A 24,362-nucleotide genomic window follows, 5' to 3' on the forward strand; every position below is an offset into this window, starting at 1 on the left:
AAAAAAAATACTTAATGGTTTTAAATCTACAAGGACAATACTTAGCTTTTTGGGACTAGGTAGAAGCCATTATTTTATCTTAAGTGTTTAATATTTCTTTTTAATTTCATTTGATGTGATGCCTAGTCCCCTTACCATGTATTTTTTGAGGTTTTGTGTTAAAGGATCTGGCACTATTTGGTTGTTTAAAAAGTGATGTAAGATAGTATAATTTAACTTAACAATAAAAAAGGCTCTTATACAAACCCACAAAAGTTAAGTAATTCTTATTTTCTTCAAATGACAGGCCTAGAATGAAAATTAAAAGGCATATTTAAAATGGGGCATATTTCTCATATTCTAAAGCACAAAACATTTATTTAATATACTCCAGAAAATTAGAGGTTAATCTAAGAAACTCTAAGCATGTATTTGGTTTTAGTCTAATATTTATAGATTTTTTAAAGAGCAAAATTAAGCTAAATGCCAATTTGGATGCACACTTTTTCATTGCTCAGATAATGCATAAAAACTAATTAGTGATAGTGGACAAGTTAATTATATATAAGAAATGCCTAGAGCAGGTGTAGGAAAGCATCAGCATAAATATGTTCTGTAAATATTTCATAAACATATTAAAATCCTTCTTAATATATTATTACCAAGAAACACCTTTTCTCTCAAAGGTCCATTTTTATATACCATAGGATATGAATGCAAATATTTGCTTTTCTTTTAATCACAAATAATTTTATCTCTACCTTTCATCTTGCTTTTTCCCTAGGGGTCCATCTACTGATTTTATAAGAATAATCTATATTTTAGGCTATAAAGGAATCATACAAATATTTAATTGTGTTTTTATTTTAATAAGCAATTTTAACTTGTTTTTTGACTTCCCTGTAGAAGGCCAGTTTGTTCATATTAATTAGTTCAAAAGCTGAATTCAGCGACTTTTTATTTAAGAATATTCTCCTTTCACCCCCATCCTAGTTAATGATAATACCAGTTAAGCTCCCATGATTCTTCTTCTCTTCTTTTGCTGTTGGATGTTACAGGTTAGCTGAATGGAATAGCTTCGTATTAAATATTTGTGGAATGAATGAATGAATACCCTCCTTACAATCTCTATATGCTCCACACAATGGTCTCCATTTGTTATCTCCCTTTTTATTTCCCTTATAGGAAGAGAAATAATTAATAATGTTTTCTTTAGATATGAAATTTTTTACTTCACATATAGGTAACAATATCCCTTCTACTCAAAATGGAAAAAACAAAACCCTTAATAACATATAGGGAAAAAAAGAACACCCCAAGTTGTTAAACGTAATGTTGCTATTGACTTACAAGTCAAAAACATTAGCGTGTATTTTATTTATTTTTTAGGTGTATAAATGTTTTATCTTTTCAAATTAAAAAGGTCTATTTAACTTTTTTTTGTCTTGACATAGTTTAACACAGAAAAGTTGCAAGTAAATACATAGAGTTCCTTCAAGTCTCCTCTCTCTCTTGCTGTTTTGTTTAAACATTGCAGACTTGATGGGCCTTTATCCCTTAAATACTTTAGTGATATTTTTTAAAAACTAGGAATTTTCTTAACCACATTACAGTTACAGAAATCAGGAAATGAATCTTGGTGCATAATATTATTGAATATAGACCTTATTTAGGTTTTACTAATTGTCCCAGCATTGTTCTTCAGAGAAGAAGAAAATCCAAGATGACTGGTTGCATTCATTTGTATGTCTCTTTAGACTTCTTGAATTTGGAACATTTCTTGAGTCTTTCTTTTTATTAAGTGACATTGACATTGTTTAGCATTATAGCCCATTTTTGTGTGTGTGTATAGCATGTGGTTTGTAAGGAATATGGGTTTGTTTGACATTTCTTCATGATTATATTCTGATTACATACTTTTGGCGGGAATACACTGAAGTTATGCTAAATTCTTCTCACCATATCATGAGCCACATGCTATCACCATTCCATTAATGGTAATGTTTAATAGGGACATTTGGANACATGCTTCACCATTCCATTAATGGTAATGTTTAATATTGACATTTGCTTAAAGTGGTGTCTGCCAGATTTCTTCACTCTAAAGTTACTATATTATCCTTTAATGAAAAAAATATCTTTTAGGAGATACTTCGAGACTATGTGTGTATTATGTTAGTTCTTAAACTTTCGCCTACTACTTTTATGATTTTTACCAAATGGTGATTTTCTAATTCTATCATTCTTCTTATACTAATTATTTGGCTTTCTTTTACAATGAAAATCTTTCTCTTCTCTAGTTTGTCTGTGTTATCTGTGTATTTATCCATGTATGTATGTATGTATCTATTTATCTCTTTGTATCATCTGTCTATCCATCCATTTTTCATATATCTACCTATATACTCTTTATCATTCTTTGAGCATTTTCTTGTATTGTTGCCACCATCTTGTACTTTTCCTGCTCTAACTAGACACTGGCATTTCTTAAGCAGCCTTGGTTCCTTTAGTGGGCTCTTTGCTACAAAGACAATTTTATTTCTAGATCATCTCAACAGGCAGAACTGGAGAATAAATATCTGTGTACACATATGCTTATGTGTTTACCCATAGACACATACATATTCTTATACATGTACATAACTACACACATTGATACACGTTTCTATATCCACTTATATGTTATACTAAAATCCATGAGTTTAGGGGCATCTGGGTGGCTCAGTCAGTTAAGAGTCCAACTTTTGGTTTCGGCTCAGCTCATGATCTCGGGGTAGTGAGATTGAGCCCCACCTCGAACTCTGTGCTCAGCTCAGAATCTGCTTGGGATTCTTTCCACCTCCCTCTCTCTCCCCCTCTGCTCTTCCCCTTGTTTACATTCTTTCTCTAAAATAAAATAAATAAAATCTTTTTAAAAAATCCATTAGTCTACACTAAAACCTCATTTTCTGTCCCTTACTACAGGGTTCATTCTATTCTTACTCTCCGAATTTTTAAGCTGACTTTCATTATCCACAATATATATTTTTAAATTTCCTCAATCTTAAAATGCACAGAAAGTAGTTTTGGAAATGCTAAACTACACCTCTGTGAAAAGGAAGCCTACTAATTAGAGTTTAGCATTTATTTATATATTTTTGTCTTCAGTATGAGGACATATAGTTTGTAACTGTGTTTAAAAAGTACTTGTGTTCGTGCTTTTTCCCTCCTTCAGTGTGGTTGTTAGTCATTTGAGTAGGGGCCGTTCATTTATTTCTGTGTTTAGTCAGCTTTAGGGCCACCTGCACCCCACCAGTATTGATGTAATTTTCTTTTTTGAGTATGTGAAATAGTAACATGGTCCTCAAAGTCACGAATGTACAAAAAGTCAATTTCTTCCCTCTCCTTCCCCCCATTCTTTTCATGACATTCTCACTCATGCCCTGTAAGTAACCTATCCCAAACCAGTCTCTGGTTTCCTCCCTATGTTGTTTTTAAAACTAAATATGCAGAAATATGCATATTTTCTAATTTTTTTACACAAAGGGNCCTGTAAGTAACCTATCCCAAACCAGTCTCTGGTTTCCTCCCTATGTTGTTTTTAAAACTAAATATGCAGAAATATGCATATTTTCTAATTTTTTTACACAAATGGTAACNATGCATATTTTCTAATTTTTTTACACAAAGGGTAACATGTTGTACTGCTTTTTTGTCATTTAATAATATAACTTGGGAGATCATGCCACATTACAGAGATCTTCCTCATTGTTTTTGTAGTACCTAGTGCTACATTATGGGGATATACTATAGTTTATTCAACTGTTTTCCAACTATGAATATTTAGGTGAATTCCAATAATTTTAAGTATCAGTAATGGCGTATGGAAACTTCTGTGTGCATATGTATTTCCGTACTGTAAGAGGTGTATCTTCAGGATAAATTCCTAGAAGGGAGCATGTGAGGTTAAGAGAGAAACACATATTGTATTATTAGCAATGGTTGTGCCAGTCTGTACTCCCACAAGCAGTGTATGAGAGTACCTTTATCCATATAGCTTTGTGAACAGAAAATATTTTTATACTTTTTAACTTTTGTCTGATAGATGAAAATTTTAATTTTTTGTTCTCTTATCATGTGTGAAATTGATCTTCATACATTTAAGGACCATTTTTATATTTTATGTGAATTGCCTATGTTTTTTGCTCAATTTTCTGTTGAGATATTTTTATCCTCTTAATTTGATGAGAGTTCTTATTTATTAGGAATATTCTCTATCTGTTGAACAGTTTTCTCCAAATATGTATCTGTCCTTTGACAGTGCTTATGGTGATATTCTGTTTGTTTTTGCCACGCTGAAATCTTTATTTTAAACTCATCAAAATTATCACTCTTGAGTTAGAGTACTTTTCCTACATCCAAGTTATCCATGTTTCCTATGTATTCTTCTGTTACTTGTACGGTTTTACTTTTTTACATTTAGATCACTAATGCTTTTGGAGTTTAATTTTGTGTGTGGTGTGAGGTATAGATATAAACTTACCTTTTTCACCAGTTGTCCTATTGACATTTATTTAAAAAAAATTCCTTTTAGGGGTGCCTGGGTGGCGCAGTCGTTAAGCGTCTGCCTTTGGCTCAGGGCGTGATCCTGGCGTTCTGGGATCGAGCCCCGCATTAGGCTCCTCTGCTATGAGCCTGCTTCTTCCTCTCCCACTCCCCCTGCCTGTGTTCCCTCTCTCGCTGGCTGTATCTCTCTCTGTCAAATAAATAAATAAAATCTTTTAAAAAAATAAAAAATTCATTTTGATCCATGATTTAATATACAAGCTTTTTATATTCTAAATTTTCGTATGTATTTGGTTCTATTTATAGATTTTCTGTACTACTCTGCTGATCTTTTTATCTCTTGATGTGCCAGTATTACAGTGTTTTTATTATAGAGGGCTTATAAATGTTTTAATGTCTAGTAGGCTGTTTCTTTTTTTTAAAGCTTTTATTTTTTTAGTGTTTTCCTGGCTTTTCTTACATGTTTATTTTTTTATATGATGACTGTTATCGATTTATCAATTCCCATTAAAAACTTGGTATTTTTTTTCATTTCTTTGAAGCTGTTCCTCTGTCAAATGGGTATAATATGTGTGGCAAAAGATTAAAGAAGTGATGTGTAAGAAAATACTTCAGAAATAGTACAGTCATATATAGAGACAAAATATTGTTATTGCTATTATGTTACAAAATATAAAACATATTTTGTAACATAATAACGAACATTTTTTCAGATTCTTTGATTCATCATCTAATATCTATTCAAGGCAATCTTTTAAAGTAATCTCATTGAAAANGTATTTTGTAACATAATAACGAATTTTTTCAGATTCTTTGATTCATCATCTAATATCTATTCAAGGCAATCTTTTAAAGTAATCTCATTGAAAACAATTCAGATTCAAAATAGATACAATAAAAATTCAGTCAGTTGAAATTTAAGAATTTGGGCTTGAGGCAAGTAATAATCTTTGTGAATAGCTTCTAATAATGTGTCATTCTTAAATGTTTCATTTATAGCCCAGGATATTAATATTTTGTTCTATTTTTTTAGATGAATGAAAACCAGATTAAATAAAGTATGAGAAGTCAATTTTGAAGGATTTAAATACTTTAATGGTAGTCGTTAGCAGTAGTCAAGAAATCTAGCCAGCTAGAGTAAGAAAATAAAATATGACTAAAGGCTTATTCTTTTATGAAAGATAATGAAAGAAGACTAAAGTTACTCTTTTATAAAAGTAAACACGGGTGTTAAGAATACAATTCTAGAAGTTGAGTTAAATTTTATTTTGGTGAAATTTTTAATATTCGAATGTTTTTGCTTAACCATCTTCTGTTAGAAAAAAAAACAAAACCCTAACTTGTTTTAAATATGATTTCAGTTTTTAAAATTAAATCAGAATGGAAAACTGACAAATTATGTGATTCCAGGCTTTGCGAGTATAGATCAGGGATTGGCATGCTTTTTTTCCTCTAAAGCGTTAAATAGTAAATTTTGTTTTTTGTGGGCCACCTCTGGTTGCTGCTCTTGCTGCCTCTGCCTCATCTGCCTCCTTCTCCTTCCCTCCTTTATCTCCACCTTCACCTTCCTCTCTTTCTTCACAATCCTTTTAAAATGTAAAAACCATTCTTAGCTTATAGGCTATACAAAACTAGGAAATGGGCCAGATTTGGCCCCAGGGATATAGTTAGAATAGATCGTTAGAGTTTCTTCTTTCCATTTTTGAATATGTTGGGCNACAAATTATGTGATTCCAGGCTTTGCGAGTATAGATCAGGGATTGGCATGCTTTTTTTCCTCTAAAGCGTTAAATAGTAAATTTTGTTTTTTGTGGGCCACCTCTGGTTGCTGCTCTTGCTGCCTCTGCCTCATCTGCCTCCTTCTCCTTCCCTCCTTTATCTCCACCTTCACCTTCCTCTCTTTCTTCACAATCCTTTTAAAATGTAAAAACTATTCTTAGCTTATAGGCTATACAAAACTAGGAAATGGGCCAGATTTGGCCCCAGGGATATAGTTAGAATAGATCGTTAGAGTTTCTTCTTTCCATTTTTGAATATGTTGGGCAGCTTTGGAATATAAAATACCAATCTTACAGCCCTCTTGGCACTTTATGACTTTCTAACCTATTACTGAATTCCTTGAAACAGTGACATTTGCTTGACGGTTCCAGTTACTTAAGTTCTAGATTCTTATTTGCCATTTTTTTAAAGATTTATTTATTTATTTGAGAGAGAGAGCAAGAGCACACAAGCAGGGGGAGGTGTGGAGGGGTGGTGAGAGAGGGAGAGAGAATCCTTAAGCAGACTCCCCACTGAGCACGGAGTCTGTTGAGGGGCTCCATCCCAGGACCCTGAGATCATGACCTGAGTTGAAATCAAGAGTCAGACGCTCAACTGACTGAGCCATCCAGGCCCCCCTTGTTTGCCGTCTTAATTACAGTTCTAGAGCAGTGCCTTACACCCCATAGCATTTAGGCAAGACTGGATCTCAGGCTGAATAATTGTGTCTTACTACTTACTCTTTATTTAGACAAGTACAGGTGTCAAATATCCTGACTAAACAAAGTAATCTCTGTAAGTCCAATTTTGGCCTATTTTTAATTATGAGAACTATTACCTTTTCAGTAGAAAAACAAATCACACTCTGTCAACAACAGGTACATGGCAATAGTTGTAATTCTGGTATTTTTAATGAGAAAATTCAGATTGCTAAAATATTGTTGGTATCAACATTTCATGTTTATTTATATAAAAAAGAAACAACTATATTCTGTTTCCCCTTTTCATAAGCCCCACATAGATGAAAATTTGGGCTTAGAGTTGTAAAAAAAAATGTAAGTTTGAAGACTAGAATTTTAGATTAGCTGTTTGAACAGTTGCCTTTGTCAAAGTTGTTACTCCTTTGAGATACAATAGCAGATCTACTAAATATCAAGTATAATATGCTAGAAGTATACAAAGCATATTAAATGGACATGATTTCCTAACCTCCAGAAATTATTGTTGTAGGTATTCAACAGATAGCAAGGATGTAGCAATGAAAGGGACTTTGGCACATAAACTGACTTAGAAACATGTACTGCCAATGACGACTACTTTTCGGTTTCATGTTTCTAGGTATATTCTTCATGTACAACTTGTTAGAATAACCCTTATAGCATTCTTTTTTCTATCCTTATTCATTCTTGGTTATAAGTTGATATTGCAACTTCATACCGTAGGGGAACAGAAATAACATGTGACCGCGTAANCCATTCTTTTTTCTATCCTTATAGTTCCATTCTTGGTTATAAGTTGATATTGCAACTTCATACCGTAGGGGAACAGAAATAACATGTGACCGCGTAATATCCCTTTAGTGTGTGTCTAGGCTATAAAATCATCATCATATAAAATTTGCCAAACAAGAGACCGCTGTATGATGATTTCATAGGTGCTTATTCAGCATAAAAAGATAACCTCAAATGCTGACAACAAAACAATTTCAACACTGTCATGAAGTATAAATTTTAAACAATTGAATTTAAAATACATTTGTGCCATTTTAGCCTCAAGTACAGAACCACAAGGGAGTTCTCTCAAAATGAGCTTACATTGAGAGGTATTTTAACACAATTTTTTTTTTTTGGTCTCAGGAATTATTAAAGCTACTATACAATGATAATTCTTTTAAGAAACTCTGCAAACATAACTCTTATTCAGTTCTGCCATAAAGGGTAAATAAAAGGTTCATCTAAGTTTTAAAATATTAATGTGCATCATTATTTTTAGTAAAGTTCTGAATATAAGACACTATTAATATGAACCTCTGCAAGTTAATATTACGATATCATGTTATATTCATTTCCTATTTATGAAATTACGTGTTATCAATATATCTTAAGTTCTCGTAATTGCTCGCTGATTGTTTTCTTTATTCCTTGCAATACTACACCTTGTCATTCATTTCTGCAATTCTCACATCATGTGTTTCCATAGTTAATTCTAGAAACTTAAAGGAAAATTATGCTGATTTATTTAAATATTCTTTAGGAAGAAAAAAATCATACTTTTATGTGGAAATTTCTTCTAGCCAAAAAACCACCTTCTTAAGAATCTATCTAGTACCAAAACTTACTTTATATGTGTGTGTAGGGGTATGTGTATTTATATTAATCATCTATGTTTTTCAAAGCAAATAATCATAAACAATTAGCAAGATGCTTAGTGTTCTAGAATATTTTATATTTTGATCAAAACCAGTGACTCACTAATTTTTATATGTGTATGTGAATCAGGAAAGAAACACATTGTTTCATTTATGTCAGAGAGTGGTTTAACTAGGTGGAGGCGTGGAGGGACACAGTAGTTCTCACTGAAGGTTTTTGAAAGGACTAGTAGCATGGTTGGCCTGGTCTCTTTAGACTATCTCAGGATTGGCAAATGCGTTGTAGCCTAGAAATACTGATGGTAGAAAGATCAGATATGTGACTGTGTTGGTGTCAGTAAGAGAAGGTGAATGACAATGCTATACCACCAATTACAGTGGTTATCACGATGAAAAGGAGGGATCAGATATAAGAGAGATTGTGCATGCTGAAATAGAACCTACCAATTGTTCGGATGTTGGACACAATAAGTATGGAGTTTGTGTCCCAAATAATTGGAATGCTACTCTTTAACAAGGAAAGCAAAGTAAGAAAATGAAATGAGTTCATCTGAACCAAATTGACTGTGTATAACTATTATGCCCTGGAATGTTTCAGTTAATATTCTGGAATATTAAAACTGAGAATGATCTCAGAAGCTTAATAAGATGATTTGGGGGCAATAAAGAGCCATGCTTTTTTACATGATACATAACTATATTTTTATTATGGTTGGCAGTGTAAAGTAGTAGAAGTAATAGCTATATTAAGTGCTTGATATGTGGTAGGTATTTAAAAATACACGATCTCATTTAACCTTCACATCAATACTAAGAGAGAAGTATTATTATTGGGTTTTTTTTTTTTTTTGCAGATGAATAAACTAAAGCAGAGAAGTTAAATAAATTACCCAAGGTAGCTGGTGATTATAGATGTACATTTTGAATCTAAGCTGTTTGACTCTAAAACTCTTGTGCTCTTTGAAATTCATTTCATTAAATAGATGTACCAAATGAGAAATGGAAAAGAACCCATAGAAGAATGCATTAATACTTGGATCCATACTAAAGTTCAGGCTACCCCATAGACTTTACAGAGTTTCACGAAATTTTTAAATAAGTGAATTTACTTCCCTTTAATAAAAAATTACTTATGTGGTAACTCTAGTTTTTGGATGGCCAGGGTTAAATACACAGTATAAAAATAAAACCATGAATGAAATGTGATGGATGTTTGTGATGGAGAATATTCAGTGTAATTTTCGTTTTGACTTACAGCTTGTACATGCAGTGGCCATGCAAATATCTGTCACATGCATACAGGAAAATGTTTCTGCACAACTAAAGGAATCAAAGGTGATCAATGTCAATTGTAAGTACAAATGACTTTTTAGAACTTCTGTGGATTAAACTTTTACTGTAAACTAATTATTATAGGCTTGTGCTAGTTAAGCAACCAATATTATTGTAAACTGGGTTTACTTGGATTTTATTGATTCTCATAAAAAGTTAAGCCTTTTAAAAATGGCAGTTTTGTGAAGGCTTTATAAGAATCCATAAAATATGTTTGTCTTTGGTATCTCTCTAAAAAAAGAAACGGTTTTAATTTTTTGGAAAACACATACATTAAATTTTCATTTTATTTTTATGATTTTTCTCCATAGCTTATAAGTAAAAAATCATATGTTTCTTGCCCTTCTTTTGAATCTGTCATTTTTAATTATAATTGTATTATTTAAGCCTTTCAAGTGGTTCCTTATACTTCTTTCTGTTTCACTAGACATGAACCCACTCTTGTTACTCTGCTTTCAGTAGTTTTATGAATGATTTTCGTCTTTTTATAATTTAATTGTTATTCGTTCTCACCCTCAAAAAAATCAACCCTAAAAAGCAGTTGTCTCATGGTATCTAAACATTCTTTTTTTTTCTAATTTATATATGCCATATAAAATTAAAATAATTTTTGTTTCGGAGTTGCATATATGCACTTATGTTAGGTATAAATTTACTGTATTTGATGCAAATCATCAACTAACTATAATAACTATAAAAGTATGAAAAATTAATAAAGGGTTCTCTAAAACTTTTATATCCAAAGAAGTCTATTAACCATGGAAAATGATCAGTTTGTTTCTTTTTATTTAAAATAAGTATATTATTTGATGTAAATTATTTTAAACATTTCAAGTTAGATGATAATGTCTTTGGCTAGCCACTGAGGTGTCATAGGTTTTCAACTTCAGAGAAGGTGAACAGAACCAGTTTTTATTCCTTCTTCGTAGTCTCTAAACTTAAAAAGGAGGTGAAAGCATAAGATCCTTGGGAAATTCCTATTAAAGAAGGCTATTTTGGTCTCAATACCAATGGATTTAAATCAGACAGAAGATACTTCTAATATTTTGCGGAATACAAAATTCATAAGTAGGGCCGCCTTTTTGGGCGTGTGCTTAGAAGGGCATCGTGCTTGGTTTAATGCACTGCTATCATCATCTTGAAATTCTTAACAAATTTTTAGCAAGAGCCTTACGTTTTTATTTTGTACTGCTTCTTGTCTCCTCCTGCCACAAATTATGTATCAGGGCCTGGTCATAAACAAGAAATATTCTGTTTTTGTTCTAAGATTCCATTATTTCATCAATTAAAACTGATAACTTTAATTTGTATTGTATTTTTGCTTAAATGATATCGCCATCTATAATAATTATCTCTAATGTGTTGTGGTAATTTAGTAAGATACTTTTGTTTCCAGGTAAGTGACAGCAGTATTTTATTTCATTGAAATCATGAGATTATAAGCTTAGAAAGAGTAACAGGGTTTGGCATATGTATGAAATAGTAGAAGAATAAATTATATAGTTCTGAATAATGAAAGTACATTTTGCCCTAGTTCTTATTTATGATTTTTGTAAGTAAGGGAAAAATTGGAATACTAATTTGTACAGTATTTTGTAGATAGCCTTTTTAGATAGAATTATATTCATTACTTTTTCTTTGTTTTATTTATTTGACTTTTGAGTGCAGGGCAATGAAAATAGGATCATCATTCTTAAAGCAATTATTTTCTACAGTGTGCTTACACTGAAAAAAAACATTCTTGTTAGGAAGCAAAGCTAGTCATTCAAATCACTAAATAATTATTAAGTGAGTGCTTGTGCTATTAATGAAGATGAATATCACATAGTTTTTGCTGAAAGTATTTTTCAGGCTAATAGTGGAGACACTAGCCAAAATATAATATACTAATTTCCTGTATCAGTGATTTGAAATGCTTGAGAACCTTTCCCTCTTCACAGGACAATTTTTGTTTTGCTTTAAATATATAGTTGGACATCACATCTTGTGTAACCTCCTCAAACTAAAATTGGTTCTCTTCCTATGTGTTAATTTGTTCCTTGTGCACTCTCCTGTATCATTTGCTAGAATGAAATTCTTTGGAGACCATGTCATCAGTACCCCAGTGTAAGTGTTCAATAAGTTTATAATGGTATGGAATAAAGAAAGTATTGATGGAGTACTGAAAAGGGCAGGATTAATTTACCTTGGTCGGATCAGGAAAGTTTGAGAAGAGGGTACTTGAGCTGGAACTTGAAAGAGGTGATAAAATTTTCTGGGTGGATAATATAGTAAACAGAAGGAGAAACCACATCAGTAAAACAAAGGAGTGAAAATGAAAAAGGTTATAGCATTTCAGGCTTTTGCTCAAGGACATAGAGGGCTGGCAAGAGCATTGCTCCCACCTTTACAATGAAAGAAACAAGAGCTAGGCAAACTGCAAATCCATGAGTTCTCTGGAAGTCATTGGAGAATTGAGATTACAGGGTAAAAATAGCCAAAAACCTAAAGGGAAACAAGAGCTTTCAGGGAGAGATGAGACAGGAACACTGGTTTACCTGGAGCGAAACCAACTGGAAACATAGAAGGCTTGAGCTAAGGTAGTTGACTGCTGCTCAAGTTTGGATGGTCAATACAATGTGGAGCTCCTGGGGGGGGTCCATACCCTTTCTAGAGTTCTTTTTTCTCCATGCACCTCACCAATTGCTCAGGGAAGAAAATGGAGACCATTTTAAGAATGCATTTCCTGGGGTGTAAGCTGCGGGAAGAGGAAGAACAGACACAGCAAACAGGCTTCAGTAATGGGGCCAAAATGTACATTCAAAGGGGCACTACATTATTTATCTTGCCAGGGTTCTGGCTCTAACCTAAACCACAGCTGGAACGTGGAAATGGTCGCTTAAAACATGATTTAATGGAGATATGTACTATAAGATAAATATGTAATAAGTGAGGTGGTATTCTCTATGAAACTTGTTTACTTTGGAGGAGCAACAGGCAGACTTCAAAGAAAGCATGGTATATTATTTTTGTAAAATATATCAGTTTTATAATGTAAAGGTAACACATATTTACATTCTGTGAAATGCAGTGTCTCTCACTCAGTCAAATTCCTTTTCAATGTAATAGTGTGAGGAAGATCAGTAGTTAATTTTGTTTTTCTTCAGCCTTCTAACAACACTTGTGATAGAATCTGATGTTTTTCAGTGGGAGATAATTTATTTTAATAAAATAAAAATAGGTAAAAGATTTGATAAAATGTGGCAGATACTTATGATGTATCTTGCTAACTCCCTTGGCTGTCATAGTTTCACCAAAGCTGTAGTGGACAGTTTACTGTATTTTCCAGTATTCCACAGACAGTATGAGAATGTTTGTTCTTCTTTTAGTTCCAGAGGTGCTCATTTCTGCCCAGTGCAACCAGGAAGGGTAAGATAGTTTATGCAAAGGTGGGTCATCCTCAGCCAATGAAGGGTGAGAATTTGTCCTACATTTCCCCCTGTGTCACAGTACTTCCTGAGATAACTGCCCTTGGCAAGCACCCCCATCCTATCTTGGCATCTGCTACTGACGTAATTCCAACTAAGGCAGTTGCTACTGAAAGTGGCTCTTGGTAACAGACCTTTAGCAGGGGATGTTATAGTTAGATGACTTATCCCACGGTAAGTGGGACAGTGGTTATCCCAGTGTGCTATAGTGTAATTATGGGGAATATTAACCGTGTTTGATAGGATGAAGTATAGGCTGGAGGAGAAGTGCTAGTTTGTGCAGGAGCTTTAGAACTTGCAAGTCGTTGGGGGGGATGGTAACTATAATAGTGGACTTGGCTGGCTTTTGTTAACTGCTGTAAAGCCTTAAAGAAGGAGCCTTCCATCAACTCATGGCATTCTGTGAACATCACATGGTCTTCATGGAAGCATTTGAAACCATTACCTTCTACAGTTAGAGAGAAGAGTATGTTGAAAGTTATGCCCAGGATTTAATCATAAGTTTGGCTGGCTGCAAAGGAAACTGAAAGACCAGCAGTGACAGTTCGCCCATGCCAGAGCCATTCCTTGATGAGAAGGAGTGGGAGTTTGAGGCATACAATGGGGACACTTATAAGTATGACCTCAGAGCCCTGAATCCTAGATTTATTCCCTTGAAGACTCCTGGGTAGAAGTAATAATCTTCTGTCATTTGATAGAGTAAGGTAGCTTCCCTTTCCCTGGCAACAATGCAAAAATTTCACCTGCTGTTTATGCTTCATAAAAAGATGTTTGTCCTCCTCCAGAGTGTACCCTGCCTCCATTTATTGTCTCCAGATCAGTAACAAGTGTCAGGTCTCAGTGTAGCATGACCGGGAAGACACAGTCTCTGCTGTAGATGGGTAAGAGCTTATCACTGAAAAAGTTGCAGTTCCTGAGAACTATGGAGAGACAGGAATCAGCAGTGCATGTATGAGAGTGGACCTGGAGGGTTTTGGATCAGGGAGCATGAAATCTAAGACTGGAGAAGGGAGAATTTATTGATATAGAACACTCTCCTATGATCCAGGATTTCATGTCTTTGTGATATACCTGTAGTTCCTGATGGCTTTTTAAAATGCGGGCATGCTGATTGCCTCTAGTAAATAAGTGGGGAGATGCTGGAACTGTCTAGAGGAAATTTTGAACATCAGAGTCAGAAAACTCAGGAAGCTGGATGTATTGGAACACATGTATTACATAATCTCAGATATACCATTAATTGATTCTGTTTTCTTGGAGGCTTTCCAGAACACTTTCTTCATTAAGAAAATAAAGAGTACAATAAAGAGTAAGGGGAGCTGTGGAGTCTTTGAAACTCAGTGGTGGCTGTTGTCTGTAGGCCATGGTAGACAAGAGAAAATATTACCAGTTAGCTGGGCTCCCTAGTGTCAGTGGGTATGTTAGGATTCCAGAATAGTAAAGGACAGGTGGTTGCACCTAACTCTTAATTACCTTAACAGTTAGCAAGACCAGATGGCTGACAGGGTGTGTTGGTTTGCAGAAATTTGTGGTAATGCCTAAGTGAGTTTTGAGGGGTGAACTAACTTGGCAGCCAAGTAGATTATTGTTTGACTTACATTACCAGAAAAAAATCATGAACCAGTAAGCAGAAGATTGATGTCAGCTGTCCCAATGGAAAATTGTGATTCTTCACTCTTATGATTCCACTCTGAATCTCTGGTTCCCAGCACCCATCAAATAAAGTTGAAAAAACACCCATACCATCTCATCGATATATACCATAAATATTTCTTCACTGTTTCTCCAGTGGGACCTCAAGTCATTTAGTAAATGATTGGTCATGGTAAAAGGAACACAGATACTTCTGAAGGGCTTTGGATAAGGTATTGAACTGATATTAATCACCAAAATATCATTAATTTATTTGCTTGAAAAATCTTTTCAATATTGCTATTATGTATCTTAAGAAGTTGTGTTAGTATTTCCAAAGGCACCACTGATAAATTTTATCTTTATTGCAAGTGAAGAAAAAAAACAAAAAGAAAAAACATGTTTCTGGATTGGCCTTATATTAGACCTTTTCTCATCTACTTTTGATTACCAGGAAATATCTGAATTCCAACAAGTCAGTGAAGTGTTCTTATGTCTTGTACACAGTAAATGTGAAGGTCAAAGTATTTTGGTTGGGCAGAGGAAAACATTACTTTATTAGGTCAATGATTCTCAGTGGGGATGGAATAATGTTCTCTAGAACTTTATGCATTTTCATAATTAATTATCTTGAAAATTAGGGAGTGCTCCTGGCATTTAGAGATGAAGAGTCATAGCCTTTTTGTAAAAATGGGAACTTATGGGGACTAGGTAATAAATGGAATTTTGGTATAAATCTGTTTAATTGATTATATTGGGCCTGCAGACTCACTCTGTGGTAATTTTCCCTGTCTCTAAGTGCATAATTGGAATGGATACTGTAGCCTCTTGTGGACCCTCATATTAGCTTTTTGACCTGTGAGAAATGAGCCATTAAGGTAGAAAGGGCCAAGTGGAAGAAGTCTCTGAAACTCCTTTCATTCACTCTGGATCCAATCAAGATGGTAAATCAGAAACTGGAGATCTCATGCCAAGATCAACAACAGGCTGTTGAAATGGAGAAAATGAGGAAGTATTATATTTCAAATATTTTTTTAAAAGATTTATTTATTCATTCGACAGAGATAGAGACAGCCAGCGAGAGAGGGAACACAAGCAGGGGGAGTGGGAGAGGAAGAAGGGCTCCTAGTGTAGGAGCCTGATGAGGGGCTCGATCCCAGAACGCCGGGATCATGCCCTGAGCCGAAGGCAGAGGCTTAACGACTGAGCCACCCAGGCGCCCCTATATTTCAAATATAAGCTGGATCTTTGAGTGGTTAAAATATGGACAGGATTATGATGAAATGTCACAGAAAATATATTTTCTGTCTTGAAAGCCCTACCACATGTCAAGGCATTCATTCAGTTTCTGATATTTAAAAAGACTTTGGAAGCTATATATCATTTAATGGATTTTACGAAATAGATGACAGATTGGAAAAAGGATAGAGTGATATTAGAGCCAATAGAATTGGATTGTAGGCTTCTGGGAACATTTTATTTTATTTTATTTTTTTAAAGATGTTATTTATTTATTTGACAGAGGGAGACAGCCAGCGAGAGAGGGAACACAAGCAGGGGGAGTGGGAGAGGAAGAAGCAGGCTCATAGCAGAGGAGCCTGATGTGGGGCTCGATCCCATAACGCTGGGATCACGCCCTGAGCCAAAGGCAGACGCTTAACTGCTGTGCCACCCAGGCGCCCCTTCTGGGAACATTTTAAGAGTCCCATGTTGAAAAACAATTGGCAACCCCCAAGTAAATAATTTTAAAATATGTAATTTCTACCACAAAGATTTTGTATTGTAGTGTTACAGAATTTTAAAAAAATGTGTGGGGTAGAAATAATAAAACTTTAACCACTTTATTAATGAAATCCAGTGCTATTAATAAGTTGCTACTACTAATAATATTTGGTTCTTAGTTTATTAAAAGGAGACTCAGATGTTCTCTAGACATATGGCATTCTCAAAGATGTGTGTTGTACCTGCTGTGGACAGCATAGCTATTGGTGATGAGGTTTTCTGAAATGATGAACACGTTTTTGTTAAATTCTGATCAAAATTGCATATGGTGTATTTTCAAGTCACATGTAGTTGCATTTCTAGAGAATTCAGTGTATGTTGTAAACATGCAAAGTTACTCTGTGTTTATACATAAAATGGAGTTATGTTCTAGGCCCAAATAATTATGAACAAAAACCTGTTCATTTGTTGTGTTGTTCAAAAGTTATGTGGGTTTTGGATCAATTATTTTTTGTTGTTTTGTGGAGTTGCCTTGTGCACTCAGGATGTCTACTATCCTTGGCATCCCTTTTAGACCTTTTAGTAAGTTCCATTAGAAATCCATAATTATTGAGGTGCCTGGGTGTCTTAGTTGGTTAAGTGTCTGCCTTCAGTTCAGGTCATGATCCCAGGGTCCTGGGATTGAGTCCCACATTGGGCTCCCTGCTCAGCGGGGAGTCTGCTTCTCCCTCTGCCTGCTGCTCCCCCCCTCACCCCCGCTGCTTGTGTGCTCTCTCTCTCCGTCTGTCAAACAAATAAAAAAAAATCTTTTTAAAAAAAAGAAATCCATAATTATGGAGATAACTGTTACACTTAACAGTTAAGAATCACTTACCTCGTCAGTTTGTGCTTTTTTTTAGCCGCAGAACTTTTGTTGTTTCATTTATTGCACATAAGATCTTAGAGCAATTTACTGACTTCTTGAGAAAGTTATATATATTGATTGTATCGTTTGATATTATGTTGGAAGATTAATGGGTTGATCCAGAATCATATTTTACTTTTTTTCCACAATAAGTTGATTAAATTTCTGAAAGGCATTTGGAATTATAAAATGATTATATGAGATATGGGTTACTGTTACTAAGCAGGATCTTTTAATTTAGTAAATTCATAATTGAATATCCTTTTCTCTTCCTTATAGCGTTTTATTTTTAGTGTCATGGCTTTTTCATAGCTACTTATGTTATGCTGGTTCTCAAAATTAGTGTGAAAAAGAAATCTCTAGTATGGTGACTAACATAATAAAAAAATTAAGAAGAAAGAGAGAAAAAGAAATCTCTAGAAATATAGTGACTTAAATTCTAGCTCGGGGACCAAAATTTTGTTTTATTACAACTGTTCTAGGTGACTGTGAAATAATAGTCCTTGATATACTTTGGCAAATATTGCCATAGGAGGATGATCTTCCAGAGTACCTTTTTCCTCCCCAGTTTACCTTTAGGCCAGCAATATCTAAGATTATTACCCATTTTTCCATTTTTTTTTCTGTTTTGTTATATCTAGGCTTTTTTTTTTTTTATGGAAAGGAGGCAGAAGATGATGTCAGTGCCTTTTCCATTTTAGGAAGATCGAACTTGTGCCTTCTTTTCTAGACTAGTTTCTGGCACATAGCAGGGACTTTATAAAACAAATATCTTAGGATTTTTGTTTTTCCCAATTTCTCTTGTCGTTTTTAAAAGTCTTCTATATTGGGAATGAGGAAATATACTACCTGTTTCATCACTGTGCCCTAATCTACATTAAGTTGTTATACAGAAAATACAAAGGAATCATTTGCTGTACAGCCTTACTTTTTACACTGTATCTAATTTGCATATAGATTATCAACTTCATAAACACAATTGGATAAACAGCTGGTGAATATAGTCTTCAAATACACTAAATATTGTTAACATTTTCTAGCTCATTTTTGCCCACTGTATTCACAACTACAGATAGGTTTAACTGTTTATGTGTGCTCATGAGCCAAGCAGTCTTAATATCTAAGAAATAAGGTATTTGAGGAACACCTATGCTTCCTTTATTTCAAAAACATTTATTCAGTGAGAGACCATAAAACCATAAATCTCAACATACCAGTTGAGAAAGCAGGTTACTAATTCAGTTTAAGCTTCCCCATGTGAAAACAGATTTAATATTGTCACCTCCAACTCTCCAGGAAGGTGCTCTCCTGGTAAGAAGTCCCACTGGAGTAAAAAATACCCCCATGTCAAGAAAAAGTTTGGGTTCTTTTGGAGTATGCCTTCCTGCCTTTAAAACTTATGGATTTTCAAATCTATTAGCTCTGCAATTAGTCTTTCTAAGCCCCAGAACTGTACTAGATTGTATTTCATTTAGTTATCAATTGTGAAAACTTTCTGAACACAACTAGGCTCTGTTTTTTAGTTACTGTTGGTTAGGTTGGAGGTCATGTAATTGGGTTCTGATCAATAAGCATTATGTCCATCACTCCAGGCCTGGTACCTAAAAAGCTCTGTGCCACACATCCTCTTTGTCCCTATTCAGTAGTGCAGTGGAGAGGAGGATGAGGACCTGAGAGATTGTGGATCTCAACAACAGCTCAGTCCTGGAAGACTGCATGGAGCAAGAGGTCTTCCCCAACTCCACCTCCTAACACTGGACTGTGCATTAAGCTATAATCAGACATTAATTGTGTAAAAGTACTGAGATTTTAGGGTGATTTTTTTTTACAGGAGTTAGCATACCCTTCCATGAGTAATTACTGTTCCTTTGGCACCTTGCTTGGCATCTTTAATTAAAGCACTTTCATTTGAATTACCTTAAATGAAAGGTATTGATTAAGTGTGTCTTCTGGTATTAGTTTAGTCAACTGTCTGTGGGGTTTTGGGTCAATTTGTTCTTTTATCCACATTCACCTCTTAAAGGCTTTGCATATTTTCTATCTCTTTTATTAGAGCTATTCTCATTGGAGGCTGTTTCTTAGGAGACTAGCTATGATCTCCAGTTTGATTATTACATTCATATAAGGCATAGTAAAGTTAAGTGGTTTTAATTCTAGATGGTCAGAATAGATCTCAACACATATAGAATTTTACAGATGTTAGTATAAAAGAAGTGCACAGTAAGAAACAGTGTATCAAATTAATGTGTAGGATATGCTAATTATAAGCTGGAAAAAATTACAGAAAGAAACAGACTTAAATACCAAAGAAAGAAAATGTACTTTAAACTTTGAATTTGTTTCTGTCATTCTTCTGTATTTATTATTATTATTTTAAAGATTTATTTATTTATTTATTTACTTGACAGAGAGACAGCCAGTGGGAGAGGGTACACAAGCAGGGGGAGTGGGAGAGGAAAAGGCAGAGGAGGGAGCCCGATGCGGGGCTTGATCCCAGGACTCTGGGATCACGCCCTGAGCCGAAGTCAGACGCTTAACGACTGAGCCACCCAGGCACCCCTCTTCTGTATTTATTATTAAAAATTATCTTAAAATATCAGAGGGTGAAATAAATAGTCTCCTAGTATGTTCCAACTTAACCTTCTGTGAAGAAATAAAGTACAGTAAGTTTCAACATTTTAATGTAAAATATATATCGGGGATATGTGTAGATGTTTTATCAAAATTTGGATGCATTTCAAATGCATGTGCATTTTAAGATAAATTACTGCGATACACTGCTATGCCAGTTTGATTCATTTCTGGTGGCCCCAATGCAGCAGTCTTCTATGAAAAAGATAGATGATTGAAAATATTCCAGTGTAATCTGTTTCTCAAATAATTATCTTTTTGTCTTGCTTTGACGTTTGCAGGTGCAAATATAATACCCTCTATTTTTTATGTTTTTACTCTTCCTCGTTGCTGTCGTTACTGTCGTCATCATAGATAGCATATATTGAACTCTACCAAATGCCTATCTCTGGGTTACGCACTTGTATTTAATTACTACGATAGTTTTATAAAGTAGCTAGTATTATTATCCCCATTTTACTCTTAAGGACACGGATACTTAAAAAAGTTAGTTTGTCCAACGTCACAGTTTAATTAGAGTTAGAGTAGAACTTCCATCTAGGTTTCTAGAACTAAAAAAACAGTGTTCCTTACTTACTTTATACCCATTATTTCTTTATTTTTTTAAAAGATTTTAATTATTTATTTATTTTAGAGAGAGAAACTGCACATGCGCATGCACACACGAGTTGGGGGAGGGGCAGAGGGACAGGATCTCAAGCAGATGCCCTGCTGAGCATGGAGCCAGATGCCAGACTTGATCCCATGACCCTGAAATCATGACCTGAGTCGAAATCAAGAGTTGGTTGCTTAATCCACTGAGCCACCCAGGCGCCACCCCCCATCATTTCTTTATTAAGGATAATTGGCAAATGAGAATTGAGGCACTATTTCTGGATTTGTTGTATCATAAAATATATCAATAGTATTTGTGAGCTATTAAATCCCAGTTTTAATATAAAATATTTAGTAGTTAATTAAAATTAAGTATTCTTTAGGTAACAAAAATTGTTAATACTGTTTGTTCCCTAGGGAAAGAATTACATTATACAGAGATTGATTTTATTCTTCAGAGACTTGTGCTCTAACTACACTAGGTTTCAGATTAATCACTCTTCAGTTTATATATTTTTTAATGTGAAATACTTTCTAATTTATCAGTAATTTCAATTTTTATTTTATTTTAATCCATTATTTTTAGTTTTTTTTCCTTAATTTTAAAGACATTGAATTGGTAATTTTTAATCTTTTCATTGTCTTGTTTTGTCAATCTGGATTTTTTTAATGGACTTTAGTGTTTTGGTTTTTTTTTTTTTTGAAGATTTTATTTATCTGTCTACCTATCTACCTATCTATTTAGTCATTTATTTATTTGTCAGAGAGAGAGAGAGCGCAGGTGTGAGAGCGTGCACAAGCAGGGGGAGTGGCAGGCGGAGGGAGAAACAGACTTCCTGCTGAGCAAGGAACCTGATGCGGGACTGGATTCCAGGACCCTGGGATCATGACCTGAGCTGGAGGCATATGTTTAACCAACTGAGCCATGTAGGCGTCTTGTAATGACGTTAGTTTTTAGAGCAGTTTTTGGTTCACAGCAATATCGAACAGAAGGTACAAACATTTTCTGTATACCCCGTACGTGCATGCATAGCTTTCTCCATTATCAATACTTTTTACCAGACTGGTACATTTGTTAAAATTTATGAACCTACGTTGACACATCATTAAAACCCAAAGTCCTGGGGCACCTGGGTGGCTCAGTTAGTTGAGTGTCTGACTTTTGATCTTGGCTCAGGTCATGGGCTCAGGGCCTTGGGATCAAGCCCTGCATTGGGCTCCACGCTCAGTGTGGAGTCTGCTTGTCCCTCTCCCTCTGCTCTTTCCCACCCCCGCCCACTCTCTCTCTCAAATAAATAAATAAATAAACAAAACAAAAAAACCACACCCAAATTCAAGTTTACATTAGGGTTCACTCTTGGTCTTGTATATTCTGTGGTCTTTGGTAAATGTATAAATGACTTGTACCCACCACTATAGTATCAAACAGAGTTGTTTCAATGGCCTAAAAATTCCCTGTGTCTCTACTATTCATCCATCTCCCCTAACGCCTAGCAAACACTGGTCTTTTTACTGTTTCCGTAGTTTTGCCTTTTACAGAATGGTATGTAGGTGGACTCATACAGTATGTAGCCTTCTCAGATTGGTTTCTTTCACTTAACGATACATATTAAAGTTTCCTCCATATATTTTCATGGCTTAATAGCTCATTTCTTTTTAGTGCTGAATAATATTTCATTGTTTGGATGTACCATAGTTTATTTGTTCACTCACCTACTGAAGGGCATCTTGATTGCTTCCAAATTTTAACAATTGTGAATAAATAAAGTCACTGTAATACTCATGCGCACTTTTGTCTGTGGACATATATTTTCACCTTCTTTGGTCAGTACAAAGGAGAACAAGTGCTGGATCATATGTGGTCAGTGTTTTTAATTTTGTAAGAAACCATGAGAATGTCTTTGAATGTGGCTGTACCATTTTGCATTCCCACCAGCAATGCCTGAGTGTTCCTGATGTTCCACATTCCCCGTACCTACGAGCATCTGGAGTTGTTAGTTTTCTGGATTTTGCCTGTTCAAAATTGTGTGTAGCTGTTACACACAAAAGTCAATACACACAGAAGTGTGTGTATCTTGTTGTTTTAGTTTGAATGCCCCTGATGACATATCATGTACAGCATCTTTTTGTGTGCTTATTTGCTATATCTTGTTTGTATCTATTCTTTGGTGTGGAGTCTTTGGCCCATTTTTTAATTGGGTTGTTTGTTTTCTTATTGTTAAGTTCTAACAGTTCTTTATATATATATTTTTAAAAAATATATATTTTATTATATATATTTATAGATATTATTTATATATTTATAAATCTATATATTTATTATTAACATATAATGTATTATTTGCTTCAGGGGTACATACAGGTCTGTGATTCATCAGTCTTACATAATACACAGCACTGACCACAACACATACCCTTCCGAATGTCCTTCATATGTTTTAGATAACAGTCCTTTATCGGATATATCTTTGGCTAATATTTTCTTCTAGTCAGTGGCTATATTGTTTTGTGTCATGTTTTTCACCCAATGTGTTTTGATACTCATCTAAGTTGTTGCATCCATGTAGCTGTAATTTGTTCCTTTTCAACGATGTAGAGTATTTTGTTGCATTATTGTACCACACTTCATTTATTCATTCTCCTGTTTCTTATTTGATAATCTTAGTTTTGTTTTCATTTTACATGAAAACCAATGCGCTTATTATTATTCTCATGTATATCTCCTGGTTCACAACTTCGCACAATTTTGATGGGTATGCATTGAGTTATCCATATTTGAATTTCAGAGGAATAACTGTTTTGTAAAATTGTTACATCAAATTATATTCTTTCCAGGGCTGTATAAGTTTTCTTTTCTTTTTCTTTTTTTCTTTTTTTAATTTAATGTTTATTTAAAAAAATTTTTTTTAAAAAGTACATCACTAGTTTTTGATGTGGTGTCCATGGCTGTATAAGTTTTCTTAATGTCTGTATGCTTGACAATACTTGGTATTAAAAGACATTTTAGTTTTAAGGATTCTGATGTTGCAAGTTGAATTTGGATTTTCTTAAGGACTAAAGTTCTTAAAGATTTATGTATTTAATCTTTTAAAGATTTCATTTATTTAACCCCAGTTTTTTTCTCTTTTATGAAATTGTGCTCTTTCACATTTCTTGTGATTTTTTTTCTACTGAATTCTTAATCATTTGTAAGAATGTTTTATACATTCTGGGTGCATGTCTTTTGTTGGTGATATGTGTGGTAAATTAGCATTATGTGGTTTGGATTTTCACACTGTTTTGTATATCTTTGATGAAGAGAGTTCTTAATTTTAATATAATCTGAAACATCAGTCTTTTCCATACGGTTAGTGATTTTTTTGGGGGGGTCTGTTTAAAACTTCCTTGTCTTCTCCATTGTTAGGTAATATCCCTATGGTGGCCAAATGGC

At 34.2% G+C, this 24,362-nt stretch overlaps 1 protein-coding gene across 1 annotated transcript in view; it reads left to right on the forward strand.

Annotated features, from left to right (window-relative positions):
- The window catches only part of ATRNL1 (attractin like 1), a 723,131-nt gene that overhangs the window by 217,540 nt on the left and 481,229 nt on the right, over positions 1 to 24,362 (forward strand). Inside the window, exon 19 of the mRNA XM_034663626.1 lies at positions 9,908 to 10,001. Within this exon, the coding sequence (XP_034519517.1) occupies positions 9,908 to 10,001 (94 nt within the window). The remainder of the gene's footprint in view (positions 1 to 9,907; positions 10,002 to 24,362) is intronic.

The sequence above is a fragment of the Ailuropoda melanoleuca genome, chromosome 6 (genome assembly GCF_002007445.2).
Source record: "Ailuropoda melanoleuca isolate Jingjing chromosome 6, ASM200744v2, whole genome shotgun sequence".
NCBI classification, from domain to species: Eukaryota; Metazoa; Chordata; class Mammalia; order Carnivora; family Ursidae; genus Ailuropoda; species Ailuropoda melanoleuca.